The sequence below is a fragment of the Tribolium madens genome, unplaced genomic scaffold (genome assembly GCF_015345945.1).
Source record: "Tribolium madens isolate multiple individuals breed KSU strain unplaced genomic scaffold, Tmad_KSU_1.1 Scaffold_19;HRSCAF=116;Tcas5.2_LG9, whole genome shotgun sequence".
NCBI classification, from domain to species: domain Eukaryota; kingdom Metazoa; phylum Arthropoda; class Insecta; order Coleoptera; family Tenebrionidae; genus Tribolium; species Tribolium madens.
The window spans coordinates 7,780,727-7,803,958 of record NW_025400983.1 but is presented as its reverse complement, the minus strand read 5'-3'; the positions used below and the strand labels follow the sequence as shown (position 1 = coordinate 7,803,958).

Genomic DNA, 23,232 nt, shown 5'->3' with positions numbered 1-23,232 from the left:
TCTTAATTTATGAACATGTATGGCAAAATATTAAAATAATAAATTGGTTGTCGTGATTATGATTTACGGTGAAACACAAGGTAATGATACTAATGGCCATTGTTGCAGTCGCAGCAGCAGTTCTCAAACAAATAGTGTAAAATGAATAATTTCCTCTAACAACGTGAATTTTTGTTTTATATAGCTTATAAGTTTTTTTTTACCGTGAATATCATCTCATTTAAATTTCAACCTCAAGACCGTAAACACCCTGTATAGCCAAATTGTTTATCATATAAAAAAATAATTGTCCTACGGTAAATAGTTATCGAGAAAATTGTTGATAAAGTCAAAAATACTTCAACTATAACTTCTAAACGATCAAAAATTATACAGTTTTCTCAACGCCAATCGATTTCTCGGAACATCTTATATATGTTTAAAACATTATAACGTTTGAGGTACAGTTTTGCCGCAATTTACAAAATAAAAATATTACATATATGTGAACATTTATTTAACTAAAATAAAAAGTAAAACATATCCAAAATGTACTCTTGTTTTCTGCAGTTCGTCTGCAATATTTTGTTCTTCTTTTAAAATTTTATCAAAGGCAAAAGATTCTTAAATTGTAATCATATTCGCGCATCTCAAAAATTTGTAGCTCAATATGTTATAAATAATTAATCAGAATATACTCTTACGGTTTGTTAAGTCCAAACAGTTAAAATATATACTGTTTCCAAAATTTAATAGCCCCGTCTCAAGCGTTATTAACAGTGTCTGTGCCTAAATTTTTTTTTAATAAGAATAAGCTTCATAGATTTGTTAACTACGTGAAGTAAGAAATATTGTTCAATATTTTTAGGTTGTGTGCGAGGAGATATTTTAAAAGTGACTTGTACTTCTGAGAGCCACTTTATACTTCTGTTTAAAATTCGTGGAAAGTGCGACCGTTTTGAGCACAGTAAATTGGAGTGTCCTTGTTTTCGTGTGGAGAGAATWGTGTGCATAATCGAATTTTGTGTGATATGAATGGTTGTCGTTTTGTTGAATTGGCCGTTCGTGTTTTTAATGTCGATTAAGTTAATTAAGGGTATGTTTTACTAAACAAAGAAAACGCTAATGAAGCGTCGCGTACCTTGCCACTAATTAAATTATTTCAGTATAATACGCACTCAATAGCAGTCAATTATTCAGAGCGTTCCCGTCAATGCAAAGGTCAGATTAAATTACTTGTTGGTTATTTGATTTAAGTGTATACGGAGCAGGATAAAAGGTTTCGTATTTCGACAATAAGGCGTTTTTTGGAAGCGGCGAAAATGTAGTCGCATTGTTTGCCTAAATTAGTTATTGAATATTCGTTAATTTTCACAGTGGGAGCAGTAATTGGCGAGTATGGCGTAGACATGCGGCTAACGGTTACGCTCGCATGAGTTTCAATCCTTTCCTGACATATGGTCCTGCGGTTAGGACCGCAACTTCTCTCTAAACTTGTCCGCTTATATTTACGAGTATATTACGCATTAGTTTCCTCCTAAACTCGATGAAAATTTAAAGTCAAATTAACGCTTTGATAAAAGTTTGCTCGTTTCGAAATTAGCGATTTGATTTGCTAATTAATTTRTTCAGAATGCAAATTCTAATTACAAGTGTCTGTATGTACTCGTATCGTATGCGATATATTCGCATCAGCGTTTTCATGATTCGGTTGTAAAAAGCCCACAAACAAACATCAGTGGATCTAGATTACAGCCGAACTAATTTATGTTTAATCACATACCGAATGCAATTGTTTCATTTCGAAAACTCCAAAATCACGTCTCACATAATTGACAATGTTTCTATAGGAAATTTAATAACAAAACTTACCCCCAACTACCCTCCAAACTACTATTAATACTTGATTAATATTAAATTCTAACGTTCATAAGCTGCTTGGTCGGGATGAAAGCTTGGCACTCAAGTTTAGGTCTATTGAACACTTCATTATTAAACTAAACTCAACAGCAACTAACGTGCCAGCGCTCGTATTAGTAACAGTAAACGTCCGAATTTGTGTGCATTCTCACAGAARTATCCCAACCATAGCCCATRTTTGGCCAAACTTTGTTATTAAACATTAGCTAAATCGATATTCACACATAACAAAAAGAACTGCTGCYTCGTCGCTTAATTTATGAGAAAGACTCCYGAAGAAAAATCCTAGTAGCTGAAAATAGATTTTGCAGCGTAAGCTGATTTTCTAGGATAAAACTGGTCTTGTATTTTGTCAACAACRTTCTTTTTATACACAGACAAAAGSGTGCTTGAGGCTTATAAAATATTATAATTATTAAGGAGGTCTCGACACCCGACTCTTGAATTTTAAAATTTCTCTCCATGTCATAACTCGTTTTAAAACGGGACAAATTTGCACTTTCAGCCTCGTCAAGACGGTTTTCAGACATTCACTTAGACGTTGTCTTGTTCCGACAAATTTAATGATACTTGCCTACCTTCTTGTTCTGTACGCACTTGACAATATTAGAAACTTCTCATTTCAAAACGTGGTGCTAATTTTATATTGTAAAAGTGTTGAAAACTATAGAAATAAGCAACGTATGCAAAGTATGTATTACATTATATTTACTAAAGAGATAATATTTTCATAAATACTGCATAACTACATGATCAGGAAATTCAATTGTTACCACTGTTATGTCTCATAATTTAAGTACATATTATATTATTATTTGAACAGAAACATTTTTTTTTGGGATAAGATACGTATCCGTAAGTACTAAATAAGTTTGTAATATTCCAGCGCATCCACCATTTTTTCTTAACAATTCAATCGAATTAATATGCAAGTAGAATACTCTACAGTTATGTCCATTTTTTTCCAAAATTGTAATTACAAAATAATGTATTTTTTTTAATCAAAAATTCTTGAATTTAATCAACTTTTTAAGTGATAAGCCTTGAAATATCGGAATATAAAGCATTTTTCCTTAAAAAAATATCACTCATGTGGACAATAAATAGGTACATAAGTAATAACAACAAAATTTTATGCTTAGGCTTAAAAGCAAATGTCTTAAGGACATAATTTTTTAAATTAATATTTTTTTTTTATATAAGACTTTTAACTGTGTGTAAGTTATCAATGCAAGATATAGTAAAATTGTTTGCAGAGAGACGTTGCAGCATTAAAGACTTGATCGCACTGTAAAAACATCAAAAGCTACTCTGTGTAAGACTGTATAGTTTCTCAAACATTCTCAATATTACCATTTACCATCTTCGTTATTTATTTTAAATTTTAGGAAAAAAAAACGCTTAAAATGCACAAAAAGTACAGTCCATTCTTATTCAGTTTCTAATTAAATAAATTAAACTACATATGTCACTTTTTATAGTAATTTCCGAAACATTGTAATTTGTAACATTGTAATAATAATATTATGTACAAATGTTTCCACAGTTTTTTTTTTTTTCAGAAAAAAAGTTGTTCACATATTGTAACAATTTTATTAACTGAATAATTCAAATTCAACAGAAGCCTTAAAGTTGCATTAATCAGTGATCCTAACCATAAAATAGGACATGCAACTCATTCAAATTTAACTTTTTCTCGACTGTGCTAAAATGCAAAAAGTAGTCCTACTTAAAATCTAATCGGTATGTAAAGAAGGTACGTAGCAACCACTTCCAGTTGGTATATAGTATGAGAGAAACGATAGCTTAATATATATGTATATGGCAATAAAAATCGTGTGTATAGAAAATTGAGACAAAAAGTTGTTTTTATATTTAAAATGTCTGGTTAGATGACACAAATTCGTTTATCAAATTTTAATTATTCAAAAAATTTTATTGCACGTTTTTGTTCAAAACTTGGTAATAACAAATTCTGTGAAAAAGAATTTACTCAAATAATTATAATAAAATGAACTAAGTAATAGAATGAATCCGAAAGCACTTTTTATCTAAGAATTTTTAATAAACTGTAAGCATTTCAGTCTCCAATAAACAAGTTACCTTAATTTTCTCGTATTATTAAATTTTTTCTGCGCATCCATCATTCTTTACAAATTTTTATTCGAGAAAACTTGTTCGGAAAAATGACAACTCTAATAAAATAGATTTTCTGCCACGATTAAAAAATTCAAAACTCGGTTTCTAACAACAGATTATTTATTACCTTACCCGTCCAATATTATATAATTTCATTTTGAAAACCTTTTTTATGCCTAATTATAAAAAAGCTTCATTCGTGCAACTCATAAACACTTCTTCGTCCGAGAGTCTAGCCCCTTTGTTGATTAACACGCCAACTCTTTGTTTGAAAATGTTTCTGATTTTGTTGTGAAAGCACCTTCCCCTCACATAATAGAGTTCCTATTCCAAATTACCCTTCTGAAATCCATCAGATCGTCGAAAGAGCAACAATAGATAAAAAGCAGTCCACTAGACTCGTCACAAAGAAAAACTATTTTCTACCGATTCGTGTCACGATTGTTAACATGATCAACTCTTCTTTCCTCCTTGTATTAATTTGTTTCCGGCCGGGTGAAGTTTTTTAATTCAAATTCTGGCACGTTTTTTTGTGTTGTTTGATGAGTTTGCTGGGGCTTTTGTTTTAACACAACTTCTGTGTCCGCGTGCGTGTGTAAGCAACCGATTTACATGTTGAACCATATTCTTTTTTGATGTGTGTACGAGTTAGTTCGGAATAAATTTGATTTATCTTTGCAGAGAGGCCAGGTCGATGGAGGATACCAAGGCAGGGGTCGGCCGGCTAAAGTAAGTCAGACAGTGTTTATTAAAAAATATATTTTTACTGCATGATGAAAAGTAAACAAGCGAAAGAGCCTTCAGACAATTTTTCATGGACTGCATAAACATAATTATCTATCTCTCTCGCCGAGATCTCAAAGGAAATTTACAATTCAATACGGGAGAGTAATAGTAATGAAAACAAAAACACGACACAAAATATAATTCGAATAATGATGGCGAACGTCTTGAAAAATAATATAAATCATGAGCGGATTTCGTTAAGAGAGGGAAACGACTCTTATTTCGGGAATTGAATCAATTCTAGAGCGACAACCTGAATAAAATCTTCATGATAATCGCTATCTGTTCACTCAAACACAGACTCAGAAACTACACTTATTTTTCGTATTAAAATTTTGACAATGAGAAAATTGTTGGAGACAATCTTGTCTAAAGGGATTTAATTTTTCCCAGACATTTTGGTCATACATTTTCAATAGTAATACACCTAACCCGAGTGCATTCCAAATTTTGGCGAGTGCACGAAAGTGCACGAGACAAAATATTAGAATCAATTTGGCATGCACAAGAGGTATTTTGCAGACTATTACCCGAAAAAACAATATTTTCATTATGAGAAATTAAAAAAAAAATGTTAAAAAAAATTATGTTAATCAAATCTTTCAAAATGAAATTCATCAAATCAGATTTGCGGTAATTTAGAACACGGACAAATTATCGATAATTTGCACACGTAATGAATTATCGCGTAATTTAAATCTGATTTGATAAATCTTAAAAATTTTAAAGATTTGATTGTCTTAAATTTTGTGCGAGAAATAGTCATTACAACGCAACATGAGATAATTTAGACCATAAGATAATTTAGACCCAATGGAAAACTGTATACTCTTTACACAGGAATCTAAGCGAGTTCTAATTTATTCAAAAAAAGAATGACAAAACGACTTTAAATTAAATTTCAATTATTTTATATTGTTATGCGCGGGCGAATTTTTTGTTGAAAATTTAATTTCGTCACTTTTAAGGCTTTAATATTTTTTCAGCTGTCAAAATTTAATATAATTTTTTTTCCAAGGTGCTCGTTAAGTTCGAGTAAATCTGGACAGTTAATTATAAACTCTATTTTAACTTGGAAACTTGAGTGCTCCTTATTTTTATATAAAAAAATTCTGTGAAAATTTCAAGTGAAAATTTGTTTCAACGCGAGACTACTGCGAAAATGAGGAAAAGGAAAAGTTGAGAAAGTGTTCTTCCTGACCACAGTCAAATTCATTTATCATTCCAATCCAGAAATGTTATTAGCAAGTAATTTGATTCTTTCATCTTTTTTGCAGCAACAAAATTTTTCAAATAAATAATTTTCGAGATATAAATTAAGATAGAATTGAATAGTGGCGACAAAACGCGCTATCCATATAACCGCAATAATACACCACTTTCCACTTAATACCGTCTTATCGACCATTACGTGCGAAATTTCCATATGGAAGCGACCACTCAGAACCAATTTGTATCCAGATAATCCGCAGTCGTCCGGATTTATGCATCATCTTTCTTAACAATTTAAAAAGCGAGTCATTTAATACAAAAAYACAATCAAAATGAAAATKATTGCTAACGACGCAATTTAATTTCAGTTYCGTGTTACTCAGTTAAATTGCTTAAAGAAGAGTGAGGCTCGAATTGATATTAGTCCACAGTTACATTAAATGTAAAATTGTGCCAGTGTTTATTCAAAATTTTACTCTTCATTATTTTTGCGGTCGGGGAAAAGCATTGCAATTTTTCATACAGCTTATTATTTTATGTTTTTGGATTTAGGAAAGAGAATGAATTAAGAAGAGCCCAAGCTAGTGACAGCGTCCTTTTAATGATAGTGAGCAGACAATAAATTAAACTCCCACTTTAAAACAGCCCAAGTTAATGGAGGGGAGTGTTAGAATGGCCGCACTAGTTGGAACGTTGTTTCCATGTGAATTGTTGGACACACGTTTTTCAGAAAACTGGAGAAAATATCCTCGTCCTTACTTAAAAAAGCCATTTTCGGCCGTAGCTCACACGGGATTTTCTCATACGTTTAATATGATAATCTGGGTTATAAAAAACTTGTTTAAGTAAACCGTTTTTTATTGGTCTATAAAAGTGACTTTGTGAAAAAATTGTGAATCGATTTTCATCGAACAGTGCACCCTACTCACACATATATCGTGAGTAACAGTGCGCTTTGCGTTTCCTTTCTCTAGAATCTGTAAATTACTGAGAGCTATGATGCATGCATAGCTTCCTTTCCGCAACCATTGAAACTGTTCCAACCTCATGTGATGAATTAAGTTGGGCGTATGAATAGGAACGTCGCTGAAATAGTGGGGGAACAGTATGGAAACATTTGATGAATAAGGTATTAAAAGCCAGAGATCGGAGTGCGACGAATAATCATTTCTTTAATTAAATGCGATTTTATGTGCGTACTACGGTGGAATTTTAATGGGAAAGTAAATTGTTAATAACAGCGGAAGCTAGCGTTGTAATGATCCAATCAAAATACGAGCTGAAAGCCCCGCATCGATATTGTAGATTAATAGACACATGTCCRGACCTCTTGCATCTATAATAGAGAGAGGATACTGACCTGAACCCTCTCCTTGAGCGATTTATCCGAAAAATTACARACGACGAGACCGATCATCCATAAAGCCTGGATCCCTTCAAAACGAGAAGATTAACTTCCTGTTAAAAGAGCTTATTAAAATTAAAAACTCTCGGAAACGTCCCGTTATTAAAAGTTACAAATTAACTTGAAAAAATCCTCGATACATCGCATCCATCATTGCTTAAAAGAAATACGAATTTATGCTCCGGATTAAAAATAATTCCGAAGAAAAACACAAAGTCGTAATCTTTATAGTTAGCGTTACTTTGAGCCAATTATACGGAATAAATTTATTCTGCGTGCTATTATAGTTTGACGTGCTGGCGGCGAGAGCCTCATAGGTGGTGAAACATGTCATTATTACATGGGTTTTGGTGCGTTCGCAAACTATTTAATGTCAGCAGCTGTCAATGGAGCATTACAACTTCACTAATTGCTAATTAGAAACGGGTACGAGAGGGTGCTGGCTTGGCGTGATTATGGMGTTCATATAGCGAGTGTATTATGACGTGYCATTAACACGAGAGGGAGATGACCTAATGAGCATCTTCYAACAGAACACTCAGTATTTCACTTGCTAATCTAAATTATAATACTATAAAAGAACTTGATGGCGCAAGATGGAAATAATATGAGCAAACAGTCTCTCAAAGCAATAGAACGCAGAACTGAAAGTGCTGCAAATATTTTCTAAATAAACTAAAAACTGACAAAATCTAAAATAATGTTTTAGCTAGTTGTCAAAAATAAGAAAAAAATACGAGTTTGCGAAACAAAACACCAGAACACAAGTTATTAAAATTTCCAGAAAGGTATCTACCATAAAGTAAACCATTGAAAACAGTTTGTGTGCTGAATTCAAAGGAGACAAAAAAACAAGACGCTGATATATCTTTACACCTATGATTATTTGAGTTTAATGCATACTAAATGTAATACCTAATAATATTAATAATAAAATCAAATTTTGACTTTTTAAATTAAGACATATGAAAACACAAAAATCCCTAAATTAAAGTAATATTTTTTGTTTATAAGAAAAAAAAATACAATAAAATAGTCTAAAAAACTCGTTTCATAAGATCTTGAAACACTCATTCTTTAAAATAACTTGTGACTATGCTACTCGTTTTTTAAACTTGAATTCGTGCTTCAAGACTGGTCTCATTAAACTTGTTTTTAATATACTATACTATTTACCAAATATGTTGTACTATTTCTATGATGCATTAAAGCTTACCTCTTATGTTGTCGTTAATATACGCTCTTGTATAAAATATGTCGTGAAAAGCAACTTATTTTATAGGTACACTGGCGGACAATAAAATCGCGTACCCCATTTTTTTGCTGGATTAAGTGGACATTAACATGACATAAACCTTGACGGTGTCAATAGTAAAAATGCCAAAACTTAGATGAAAACAATAATGAAGTGTAACCTCTTTTCTAAAAATACTTTGAATCTTCAAGAAAGACAAATTTACACATTGAAAAAGTTAGAAAAAATGTGTTAAGTACTTGATTTTTATAGTGTTCGCGATTATATTGTCCGCCACTGTACATAAAATACACTTGTCTTGGCATTTTGACAAATTTCTTTATAACAATTTCTGAATTTAGCAAAATTTCTGATCCAATATTAGTATTGGAAAATATTTTGAAGACAACACAAGTCTTATAGTTTAATAATCTCGGTCTATTAAACTACACTTGAGTGCAAAAAAAACGCAAATTGTAAAAGTTTTCAGAGATTCACATAGTGTGAAAAAGGTTGTTCCCAAAAAGGTTAGAAAACTATCAAAAGAAATGTCGTATTTGGTGATCTTGCCAGTGCAGTGTGATAGTCAGTGTTAAAAACGAATTGGAAAAACATGGAAAAACTTGATAGCAGTTTGGAAGATGCCTGTCAATTTTTTTTTGCACTCAGGTGTAAACTACGACTTCGATTTTTTAATTCTTGATGTCTTAATAGCTATTTGCTATTCCCTTAAATTTACATATTATTGGTTGACCACTAAAAGTGGTGAAATATACAAATTTTACAAAACATTTACACAGAAGCTAGTTTAATTAAATTTACCGTTTGTTCCATAAAACGGTTTTTATTTACTGCACTGTTAAACGAAAAACTGTTGTTTGATGATGGTGATTATTTATTTGTAAAACTCAAGAGTTGAAAATAAATTTAATTTATTTTTGAACGATGACCGCTGAAGATAAATCGTACAGTTCATAAACTGCCCTCAAAGATAGGATAATATTACATATAACAAATAACACATAAAAAGCGGTAAACACGCAATTTCCTAAAATTGCTTCTGCCTGTTAGTCTAATTTTATTGTGTCAATTTGTTATCTATTCGGCCCATTTTTTCCCGAATTTGTACAATAACTTTGTGTTTTCTGACACAAACTGCTCGCACTTGCTGGAATAAATGTACCGGTTGTGCTAAAAACGGCGCRAAGTTTTTATGTTAATGGTCGTATAAATATCTTCGATGTCCAGACATAATAGGACAAAGCTCGACTATCGTGCTGTCAATTTAACTTTACGAAAACATGTCTRAGTCAGTACAAAACAAGTTATTCTTTGATGTGAACWGTGTAGACGAAACGACCTGCAGAATCTAATAATGTATTCAAGAGATCTTGTGCTGAGTAATTTGGGAGTTGGCTTTGAAGTAATTAATACATTAATTTTAGAACATGACATGTCAACTGTTAATGACGCTAAAAAGAAATTAAAAAAGTATACGTCGACTCGATGATTGGCGTCTGCTTCAGCGAACTAATTATCATATTTCATGCTAAATTGGGACGGCTTTAACAAGGTATATTAGCTTGATGAGACGGTAAAAGATCCACCTTTGTTGAGCGTGTCGGATGATTAAAGCAATTGTGCGAAATTAAAGTTGTATGGTGCATTAAATAATTCTAAGAATATAATGAAATTGTTGACGAAAAGAGTGGATAAATTGCATGCATTTTTCTACCACTTCATTTTACAATATGAGTTGTTGAGGAATTCCTTGCGAAATAAACTCTCGCACGAGGTACTTGGATATGCTGCGTGTTTCCTCACAGTACAAAGACTGAGCTTTGTAATTACTGAAACAAAGCTCCTTATTTATAATGTACGCATGATGGCGGTTATGGAAATAGTCGACAACGAAGAACTGCGATCAAAACCAAATCAAGAAATTTTATTGTGGAAATCGGTTTACGTCAATATTTGTGGAATTATTTCGGCTTTTGGAAAATTGGGGGTTTACAAAATAACGGAATACGATCTTGAGTGTCACAATCTGTCAGAAACGAGTAGAATTAAATGAAGATATCGCGATGCTGTCCGTGTGGACGTCCTGAAATGTTTCTAGGTATCCTTTATCGGATAAAGTATCAAAGAGTGGCAGATCCTTTGGAAGGCATGTCGTCTTTCAACAAACAACTTTAGAGACGTTTTTCCTAACTATTAGAAAGTTCGAAATTCAGTTTGAGTATCTCTCATGTCGGCAGCCTTTGCACGAGTAAAATAAGAAATCATGCCGTTATGTAGTCAGTTAGAAGCTCGACTTTTTGATTTATATCCCTTCGAGTTTAACRAGCGTTATATATAAATATCATCGACGTGATTCCTCCGAAAATCTTATTATTTAGTCAAGWGCGTTTAGTCTGACAAGCTTTAACTCTCTTAAGAATCTCGTATAATAGTAGCAAACAAGTTATTGCGTGCACGCATTTGCATATCTTAGGTAATTGAGTTAGAGTGCGTGACGATCACTGCGCGAACTTTAGATGGAAGAGGCCGGAGTTTATTCAAGCAACGACCGTAATAACTTCCGAAAATGTACACTTACTTAAATTGTGTCTCGTGTACATCATGAAAACAAACCCATTTATCGTCATACTCAGTGCGAAAGACGAAGAAAAAAATCTGTAAAGAACTCAATTACACAGTCGCGCATAAATTCCGAACGGGTCCGAGCAACGAAGGATATAGATAGATCGCGTGTATATTTTAATTGTTTTCGTTCCTTTTCAACGACATTCGTAAGCTTTGCTAGAGTAGGCCGTAATTGTTTTATTTAGCGACTCTAATGAATAAAAGTGCTATATTTTATGCGACCTTAACGATCCAGTTATAATTGTCTTTCCACCTAGAGATCGAAACGTCGAAAGCCAGATTTAATTCCCCCTTGTATCATCGAGATAAAATTTAATTCGTCGAAGTAATTGGGAGCGCACAGAGCGAATTTAACTTTGAGCCTTTGTGGCCGGTGGTGCACACGTTCGAAAAGCACGCACAAAAGAGTACTCGGGCGCTTCCAAAATAAAAACTTTTTAATTTAAACTCGAAACAAGAGCGTCGTTTGTAAAACTTTCCCATAATTAACTCCAGCAATAAAGTTATTAATGAAATTGTCGCGTCGTTGTGGAACCAAACCTGGACGGTACGGAGGCGTGCACTAAAGCCATAAGTTTCGCTAGTCGGAAACGGAAAAAACAAATAAGTAAAAATACAGCAGCTGACCGGGGTTGGACGCCATTAAGTTGACAGACTGCTGATGGCGCCCTTATAGATAGTAGGGCACTTACCCGCCACTTCTACGCTCTTGCTGAAATATACCCGGTCGAAGTACAAAAACCCGAACCGTAAATTTCGACCGAAACGAAACTCAGGTGGTTAAATGCTGCAAATCGACGACAAACAAAAAGACATAAACGAAACTGAATTATATTTTATAAATTTGACGGGCGATAATTCAGCATCGTGACAAGAATTTACGTGATGAAATTAATTATCTCCAAAATAATAAAGTCAATAACAAAGATTGACAAGAATAAGAAAGATTTGTTTCAGTTCCTTTAATAATCAAGTTCCATCATAGACTTCAAAGAATTTCGTTCGAATTATGATTAATCTTTTGCCCAGATAACTTCATCAATTTAATTAACAAACAATAATGTTTATTACACCAAACCAATAACTTCAAATCATCAAAGCATTATTGAAGCCCTATACATTAGATAAGCTCAATCATTTGAAAATGTAGAACATTGTTACGGTATATACAGGGTGTCTCCTAATTAAAACTCGCGCCCTWGAGAGAAATGTCAAGTAAGATTTTGGTACCAGGAACATGAATAAAATGTTTAAAAAATTGTATTTGTTAAAAAATTAAACATTTATTTTTGACATTTGATTTTTTATGTCTATTTGTTGTTACCGATGATCTTGTACCTATATATTCTTTATAATTATTTAGTAAAAGTATAAAAACTAGAAAAATACAAAAATATCTCTCACAAAAAGTAGTTCAAAAATCACAAGATGAACTCTCTCAGCACTTATTTATTATTTACTGTCTAGATTTTACATCATCGTCAATAAAGTATTGGTAATTCACTCTGTTATAAACAGGTAACCTACTAAATTTGAAAGCTGAAGAAGTTTTAAATTAGAAAATTACATTACGTCATTATGCTTAACTTTAACTTTGCAACCACTTTAACAATTTGGTCGAAACTTGGTGAATAAAATACGATCTTTGTCATGACTTTGTCTTCAAATTATTCTAACAGACGACTTTTTTAGAAAATATAGGCCTATCACAAATACTAATAACGCTGACCACTTGATATCATTTTTAATGTGATTTAATTTAGTAATCAACGTAGATATGTAACTTGACTAAAAATGTCAAAATCACAGTTGATGAATTTAATTAAATTAAAATCTAAAAAAGTTATGTATGAGCAAATCTGTATTTTCCAAACAAATCTGGAGAAAAAACTGTCGAATCAAAACTGTTTGTTCTATTCAAGTCAACGTGGTTGAAAACAGGTCTTTAGAGATTTTAATCATGTCTGAACATCTTTCATCTTTGGTATCGTCTGGTTCAATTTTTGATTGACGACTCGTGGAAAGCAATCCTTTTCCGCCCTAATTTATAAAGATTTGGCCATTTACTCCCATGTCTCTAATGATATTCTTTATACGTAATATCCTAAAATGCGAAACGCTTCGTAATTAATATTTATGGTGTGCAAAAACGTCACGAAAAGCCGTGACATGGGTATCGTGGGATGGAACATTGTCACGTATTTCTTATAACATCAATCTCGCTGCTTCAACTCGAGGGAATTCTCATGACAAATGAAAATTTTAGCCACCTGTTGTGGTAATTAATACTCCGTGAGGCAACCAATTCCGTAAATGAATTCAAGCAGGCAATTCAATATCAGAGAGTGGATTATGCCTCGACCGTCACGGATTACCAATGAGAAGACTGCCCATGGCGTGCCAAGAATACAGATAAAACTTTCATTGCTTTGTTTTTCATTCGCCCCTAAATTGACAGCATTAAAAAATCAAAGATGGGTGTCATTGTTTCAGAAATTGTCATTTCGTTTGGTATTTACAGAACTCTGATTATTACCGAGGATATAAAAAATGGAAATTAATCTGCGAATGCGAATTTTTCAATGTTGGTTTTTATTACGGTAGAAAAACACTTCCGGTTTACACTCTTGTGGCAAATCACGGCATACATATTCATGGAGATGTCAGCAGGTGTTGAATGACCGATGCTTTCAATCTCGTGTTTTGATAAATTTTTCTAATATCTCAAATCTGGAGGATTCGATTAAGCTTATTACAAATTCCTAGACTATTCGCACGTGTAAACCTAAAACGGAATTAAATTGGATGGGTCGTATCCACAAAAAGCACACAAAACGAGAAACATCGGGATAAAACGTCGCAGCTTTTGTGATTATTTCGTACTCTAGGGATGGTTTCATGAAGAGCCATCTTCCATTGCAGCTCGAAATAGATTGCTTTTTCGTTTAGTAGTATTTATAAACTTCGTCACGCACTAATCTCTAAAGCGGGAGAGACGACTGAGGCTCAACGGGGCCACAGCCATTCCACTCTTTTTTCTATTTAAATATTTATCGCGTGTCCTGGATGGATCTCGCAATTCTTTATTCCCCAATGAATTAAAAAAGGATCCGAAGATCGGACACACGATTCAGGCATTAACTTCCCACTGACCGAGTTACATTAACGACGACAAAACGGGAGTGTTACGTACGAGAAATTTACTTTTATAGTTTCAAAACACAATTTACAATGGTACTAAAAAACGCACGAATGAATGTTATCCTCTACCTATATTACATTCCGGACACGCCGGTAAACCGATGGAATTCTCAGATGCTGAAAGAGATGTATGCTTGAGTGGAGGTCTTTCGGCAATGCGACTTGCAGATTAGATCTTTTTCTATTGATAACAGCAAAAAAGAAAATCTTACTTAAAGCAGGATAAATTCAAAACTAAATTAAAGAGTAAAAACTGTTACCGGTACTAATATATCTCAGCAAACTCTGAGTTCATATTACAAGAATAAATCTTGTTTACTATTAGAAAAAAAAAACAATGTTAGAACCAACTGAAAAAATATTTTAGGTGTCTGGAAAAAACTAGTGGTTCTCTGGGTTAAAATAAAAACAAAAGTTCCTATGGACTCATGTCCAAATGGTTCTTTCTAAAGAAGCTAGAGCGTTAAATAAATTCACTAGGTGGGTTTCTTTTCAGAATTAAGGTTGGTGCATGGTTAAGGAAAAATTCGTTTTTCTCAGAAAACGGTACGTAGCACAAAAATAAAACAATTTTTTTTTTGAAGAAAATTGGCCAATAACGTTTTTTTTCGGACATCTTTTGTTTGTATTACTTAAACTTTCAAATAAATGCTGCTAAATATTGCAAATATTTTATTAAAAGTGTTTTTTTACTTTGCCACACAAATACAGATACATGTTTACTGTTTTACTTAAACAAACAAACAAACATCACTTGCTTGCTAAACTATTTTAAATCAATGATGGAAAAGTTTAAACCTTTTTAAATGTATTTAATTTTGTGTACAAATAAATTCTGAAATACGAAAAAAAAACACTTTTAATTAAAACAGTTTTATAAACATTTGTTAATATACACAAAAACCTTAACTTGAAAATTTTAAGTTAGGTCGCAATATACAGAGTGCGTCAAAACTCGCGCCCCAGAGAAAAATGCCACATAAGGTAAAATTCTAGGAACATGGAAAAAATGTTAAAAAAGTTTTATCTATAAAAATTTCGAAGTTATAAGGGTTTAAAGTTTGCACTTTGACTCTATTTATTTCTGTTGGAAAAATAGTTTTCCAAGTTTTTTTGCTATAGGCTATTAAAAGAGGAAACAAGRAWGCTGTATCCTAAATTGTAACTCTGTTCAATGTTATTTGTGGCTTTTATTGGCAAAATTTTTGTCCCTTTACTAAATAATTGTAAAAAAACATATACAAGATCATCAGTATCATTAAATAGATATAACAAATGTCAAATGTCAAAAAATAAATGTCAAAATTTTTTGACAGATAGAATTTTTTAAACATTTTTTCCATGTTCCTGGTATTTTATCTTACTTGAAATTTTTTTCTGGGGCGTGAGTTCTGGCGCATCCTGTATTTTGGTCGTCAATGTCACTAAAAAATTATAATTTTACTTTGTAATTTATTCTTTGTGTTTTTTTTTCTTTATCAACACGCCAAGAATAGTTTAAACGTCGATTGACGACTTTCTATTATTTCTGAAATTATGGCACAAATTTTAAATTATAAATATTATAAGTTTGTCAAAAAATGACAATGACGACCAAAATGCGACTATATGTAGTAGATTTCGCTTGAAATTCTAAATCCAAACACATCAAAAATTCAAAACAATTCGCCTTCAATATAACGTGGGTTTGTTAAAAAAAAAAAACACAAAAATGCTTTTACAAATATTTTAAATGACTTTGATTAAATCATTTATCCACTTGTCAAAATGACAGCTTCTTAAAACACATGATTAGACGATACACACGGCGACATCGACATACGTTTGCCTTACCGTAATTTTTTTTAAATAAACATATCTACGTCATTAAATCTAAATCTTGGAATATTCTTTCAATATTTTTGTTTTCAACGTAATAAATTTTGCCTTTTAACCTTTTCAACGGGTTCGTTTATTCATTCAGCTGTTTAATAGGATGATCTGTTAAACTGATCGGCCGATTAATCGGATCAAATGCAATCAAAGGCCGATTTTATAAAATAATTAATTTGAATAAATCTCTAATAGGTTTAAATCTATACATATAAATGAATGCATCCTTCGATTAAATGACCTATTGAACCAAATGGTTAAACAGATTTAAGCAACCATTCCCAAAACCTTAGAAGAATAATACTGTCTTAAAAAATAAAATTGTAAAGCATCTGCTTGTAATAACTCTGACTATAAAAAATTAGTAACTAATGTAAATATTTTTCTTGATTTATATCCGAAATACGACAGATGCTAGGTTATTAGAAAAGAAAGTTGTAATTTTAGCTAAAATTGTTTCTGAAATATTGAAAATACTCATAAAAGTGTAGCTCAAGAGTGTAGCTCCCTTACATATTATTTTTTATTATACCTGCATCATAATCCTAAATTAAAACACGCTGCAGCGTGCGTAATTTGGCCTTTATCGCACGCTGAAATTTTAAAGTTGTCTAGGTAACAAGAAATAGTGAAATGTCAGAACCAATTTTTATTTATTGGAATAAACTAAACTAGTAACCGTCTCTACGAAAACGATTCACAAACAACCTTTGATAATTTTATTGTGTAAATTCACATTTTTTCACTGCTTATAAAAGATAGTAAATGGGCAGGTATAATGAAAAATAGGGTATAACACTCGTTTATAAGCGCCTTTAAAACACTTACGGCGTTAAAAGCACTCCGCTAACGCGTCGTGCTCTTAAACCCGTCGTGCGTGTTTTAAAGGCTTGCTTATAAACTAGTATTATAATATACTATTTTGATACATAATGTTTATAGGAAATTTTTATCACCTGTTTAAATTGTAACAACAAAAACTAAACACACTGTATATAATAATTTATAGTAAAAGTATGAATTGTCTTTATGACTGGTTAGAGCGCATTCCGGTATTCCTCAATGTCTCGCCTAATCCTTGGAAGAAACTTTGAATTCGAGGAGGAATTAAAAAGTTTGAAACAGCAAAAGCTTTAAATCTTTTATTGCTAGTTTCAGTGCATTTTCTAATCAATCAGCGGATAAGTTTTGAGTCAAAACTGTTTACTAAAAGTTACACGTTTGCAAATTTATTGATTTATCGCTACGTTCTTTTAGTTGAGCACAATCATCAAAAGGTAATCTTTCCTTATTTCAATCGAGACTAAAAATAGACCGTTTTGATTTCATAAGAAAATATTTATTAGATTCTTGTAGTCTCTCATGGCTCGATTTGTTCGTAATATTTCGCCAGTGTCTTCCTTTCGTTTTGTTTTTGAAGGATAATTCAAAATTGGAATTCGGCTTTGTGCGTCTGAAACTCATMGCAAGAATGCTGCAGAGGGACCGATCCCAACGCCACAGGAGACATCCCAGTCGAGATATCCTTTTCCAATAGACCGGAGTTCGACAGAAATTAGAAACTTGAATTTTGATTGAATATGGTAGGAAGTAGAGTAAACAGCGTTTCGAGGGCAAATATCTCCCTTTTAAACGCACTCTCCCTTTCCCTAAGACAAGGCGCGGTCGGTAAACAAATCCTCGCCGAGTTCATTTGTCGCGGCTAAAAACAGCTCTACGAAAACGTTTATGAGCAATGGCCGGCCGTCACCACAATATAATGATTACTATTCAGGATAACGATTTTGCAGCGACCGTTCTGATGGTCGCCATAAATTTCGAGAGGAAAAGATTAATCGCGCCGGTTCCCCACATGAGCGATTAAATTCCGCCGTTGGCAGACAAAATAAATTGTGCAAGTGTTTGCTTTTTCAGTTACAATCAAACCCTAGCAAGTATTTAATCGAACTTTACACCTTTCAGCCGAGAAAGCTCATCTCGAGCTTAACGACACCGGTGAACCTGCCGTATATTCGATCGTTTCTATTTACGAAGATCGACTTAATTTGTTTCAATTCGAACCTTTTCACGACACAATCCGACAATTATCGAAGGATTTCTAATCAAAGTTTTAATTGATCGCGACGTAACAGACGAATTTTCAATCACACGACCGAGAAGAATTAACGGAGATTCCAGCGTTTTCAGTCCAAACCGTAAGTTATACTTAACTAATATTAAATTCTTAAATAACATCCAAATTGCGATTAATACCCAATTTTTGTTATAATTTAAATTGTCTCTAAAAAAATTGTCTCTAGATGTCTTTAAAAACGCAATATAAATTAATAAAAGTATCCCGGCGCATCCACCATTTTCGACACTTTAAAAATTTAGATGACAGATTTTGTAAAAATTGCTTTATTTAAATTATTTAAATAATTTACACAATGTTATTGACAAATAACATTTTGTTAAAAAATTTTTACAGTAATTTGTTATTTTCAAAAACTATTTACTTCGAAATACAAAAAAATATGACAAACTTAAAACTAAAAATTTCACAAATTGAATAATTATTAGTTTTATAAACATTTGAAAATTTTATTAACCCTCTTTTCTCCCAATGTTTCTAGTCCCGTGATAATAATCTCCTTAAATCTAATTATAAACCAATAGTTTCCTCAAACTAATTAAGCCAACTTTATTTTATTTTATTTATAGCATCAATAGTTATCGTCTGCTACTTCATATACCAGAATTACAACTATAACTTTTGTTATTTGTTTTTTTACTCGATATTATAATAGTATATTTAAAAACAAGTTTTATAAAACTAGCCGTAAGGCACGAATTGAAGTTTAAACACCGAGTGGCGCAGTGCTTCAAGGTCTTATGAATCGAGTTTTTTTTATACTACTTTTTGTAACTTGTCCTCTAATTCTAAAAGATTTAGTCACTTGTTAACTACGTCGCGCTTTAATATGTACTCGTAATAAAAAATAAAATGGAGGCAAATTACAAAAATAACAATAATCCAACTAAACCTATCTTAACCAAGACTTTTTTGCCCAATGTTAATTTTTAAGTAGTTAATACTCCGGAGTAAGTAAATATGTACTTATATGAATTCCATTTTAGGAAGGCTAACTAAAAATAACAAAGAGTGGTTCATGAACAAGTAAATACAAATGTGAGAGTAAAGCACAAAAGAACTGTACGATAAGAGAGACTAATACRAGCTTTCAAACCCACATACTAAAACCCCGCATCTACAAAACAACGTCTGAGATATTTTTGAGGGACTTTAACGATCAATCATCACGTTACGCGACTCAATATCCGCCTCCTCTCTCATTACGAAAAAAGAAACGTATACGTATACCTATTGAAATTAGATTTMTATCTAAAACAAGCTTTATCTTTAAGCATCCGTAAGTAATTTGCATCGTAACTATTCGGTTATTTACAGTAATTAAAACGTTTATAGCAGAGCAAAAGCGTAAACAGAACATATTAACGTCTCTATAGAGCTCGTGTCTCAAGATACATCCAGGATGGTGCCTACACCTCGTTGTTTACTATCGTGAACACGTGTAGCAGATCCATAATGTAAACTATATCAATTTACATAATGGCTGGATGCACGCAACACAAACCAGACTTAGTCTCCAGGTTGTAGGATCGGAGTTGAAAAAAGAGCTCGTTGTTGTTTCGAAAAGCTCTAATAGAGTCTAACCTAGAAAAAACGCAAGAAAAGGCAAAGATAAAGAATGCCGTCAACTTGGGCGTGGTGCTCTGGTTCTCTTTATTGATTCGTCATCAGGTTGGTTTTCAATTAAGAGCAAGTGGTTACCAGGGGAACGGGTGCTCGTGGCAATGCTGCCGCCTGCGGTGAGATTCAGAATCATCCACATGTTTTGCATGCCTCACCTCATGCCCTATACAGCGCTGTAATGAAGCAGAGTCGTAAAAAATCCACGATTTATGTACAACAATAACAATTACAATAAATGTAATCCCGGCATATATCTTCGCTAATTGACATCGAAACAGCCTTTAATTAAAAGTAAAGGGTGGTTGAGTGCCACTCATCTGATAAATATGTATCATATTTATTTTATAAATAAATCGGAACGAGAGATTTGTTGAGTAATCACAAAATCATTGAATAAAACATCATCCGAGAGCATCTGTTGAACGAATAAACAAAACTGTTACAAGTGTAACGCTGGCTGTAACTTCTACTCGAATGATTTTCATATCTGACGCAAATCCAAAGGTTGGAGTAACCGCCGCGGCGGTGAAATAACAAGAGGAAAAGGATGTCAGGACGTCTCCCATTTCGTTGTGTAATGTACCCTGAAGCCCTTAAAGCTGATAAAAGTGCTGACTCATTTACCGTTTTTATCCAATCAATTTCGACTGGACGTACTATTTGTATAGGTCTAATTATCTTCCAGACGCTTTCAACCACTTTCCAAAAACGACCTATTCTCAGACAAACGGCAACAGGAAATTTGAATCGAAATCTGCTATAGCCACATAATTCAACTGCTTTCACGCCGAACGCATCCGAGATAACTGCGGAAACGTTAAACGAGTTTTTCACGATGAATTTTCATACGGAGCAAGATCACAACTCAAAAACGACAGTGATTTAAACACACGAAAATATTTCACTTACCTTGTGGGAAACTTCAGACATCGAAAAGAAAAACGAAAAAGATGCTTTAGCAGATGTTATTTCATTCGATATTTGGAAAATATTATGGCACTATTCATTAACCTATGTACATATTTAGTCTAAATTTAACTGGGCTTTTAAGGCTTCTTACTCTTTTAGACAAAAATTAATTTTCTAAAACTGTACAATCTTATGAAAATGAAATACATTCATTTTATACATTTGAGAGTTCTTTAACAAAATTTAAATACAAGTAGATGAATAATTTGATTGATTTGAAAAATATAATTCTAATGTAGACACTATAAAAACAAAAAACTACCTACATTCAAAATGCATTCCTCTTACCATGGTCATTTAAGATTGTTTTATCGAACTAAAAGAGTGATCATAGAGGGCAGTGAGAAAAATAAGTGAGAGAGAAACTTCAAACAATTTGATGAGTTCTGTATAATTACGGTTTAATAAAGGATTCACTAAAAGAAACAGACCAAGATGTAATTGTTTTTTATTTGTACATAAATGTACATTTATACAAACTATTGTGATGGTCAAAGTTTTATCTGCCAAACTTATAGATTTAAGTAAGAAAGATTTTATTTCATTTAATAAACTGTTTCCAATATTTTTAATAAAGAATTAATATCAAGGCATACTATATTGTAAAAAGGCTTGAATCTATTTTCTCCAAAAATTTTAAGTTTTATAATATTTTGAAAACACTTTGTCTTTAAATTGCGTGAAGTACAGACTTATAAATAACAGAAACAAAATATTTTTTGAACAAACACAAAAACTGAGAAAATATGTTTAAAAATGTAAAGAGAAAAATACTGATATAGCAATATAAAAARAACTCGCTGTATACACTGAGATTTTTTTTAATATATTAATATGAGTATTTCTTCACTAATAGAGAAAACATTCTACATCCTCTTTCCATTGAAACAAAAAATTATATCTAGATTAAAACCAGCAACTGTTTAAGTCTGAAAGTTAGTAAATTTAACCCTCATTTWGAAAGCTATGAAAACAAAATTGATTATTCCTAAATAAGGTGCAAAGCAATAAAATGATCAAAGAAATTCAAAATCCTTGTACATTTAAAGAGATAAAGCAACAACACAGACAACATTTTAAATAACCCTTTCTTTAACAAGGTCTTTTATGATGTAAATAAACTTGTTTACTTTCTAAAAATTTAATTAACACTATACACAAAATACAACAACCCACATAGTAGAAAGTCAAAGTTAAGTTATTTAAAAATTAGAGGCATAAATTAACGTAATTAAAATTCACACTTGAGCCTTAAACTTCCAAAGCAAACCAGCATCTGTAATAATTTTTTTATTTATAAAAATGTAGCAAGGCAAGAATAAAAAGGTCTCAACACAAAAAGAGATTTCCGTAACTGCAAAAACATGTATTAAAACTCATATCAAAAAATTTCGCTTAAAATTTTTTTTTTATGTACCTCACTACTTACTTAGTCGCTAAAAAAATACATCACACACATTAATACAAAATTTTGCTTGCAAAATAGTGACTGAAAATGTTGTATCGCCGGGCCAAACACGTTAAATTCATTAAATCCAATCTAGTCTAAAATTCGTTCTTCCATTTTCCCTTTTCTGTTCACTTAATCTGGTCATACACTGGAAAAGTTTCAGCTTACAATTTTATTACTTCATTTCGGGTAAATTTTAAGCTTTTCAAAAGGGTCAGTTCAAATTTCCTAAACGTATAATAATCTGTGCGTCTCTTGAAAACTGTCTCCTTCTCTCGCTTCGTTAAACACGTTACCTTTGATATTTCCATGGGAATGTTAAAAACTACCACCACCATTAATATTAACGTTATAGAATATTACCGTAAAATTCGTTTAATGAAAAAAAACTTTTGAGCCCGATTTGATTCACTTTTATCTCAATTTTCAAGTAAATTAAGCGTCAATATGGTCTTTCAATCTTAATAAGACCGTTCCATCCAGAAAATTTATGTATTTGCAACGTGAAGTTTTTCCAACGCAACAAGTCCTGGATGTATCGCCTCAAGAAACAATTCCTGTATGGCGGATATTAAATTTGTATTTGACAAGACAACGTGAATGTTATTGATGGAAGAATTTTATTTTTCGTTTTTTTGTGTCGTAGTCAAGTTAATAATTCT

At 32.2% G+C, this 23,232-nt stretch overlaps 1 protein-coding gene across 11 annotated transcripts in view; it reads left to right on the top strand.

Moving 5' to 3' along the window:
* LOC123009304 (disintegrin and metalloproteinase domain-containing protein 11) overlaps positions 1-23,232 on the top strand; it is a 160,489-nt gene that overhangs the window by 112,443 nt on the left and 24,814 nt on the right. For all 11 annotated transcript variants that reach the window (XM_044405540.1, XM_044405548.1, XM_044405532.1 and 8 more), the window contains one exon: positions 4,720-4,767. In XM_044405540.1, the coding sequence (XP_044261475.1) occupies positions 4,720-4,767 (48 nt within the window). The remainder of the gene's footprint in view (positions 1-4,719; positions 4,768-23,232) is intronic.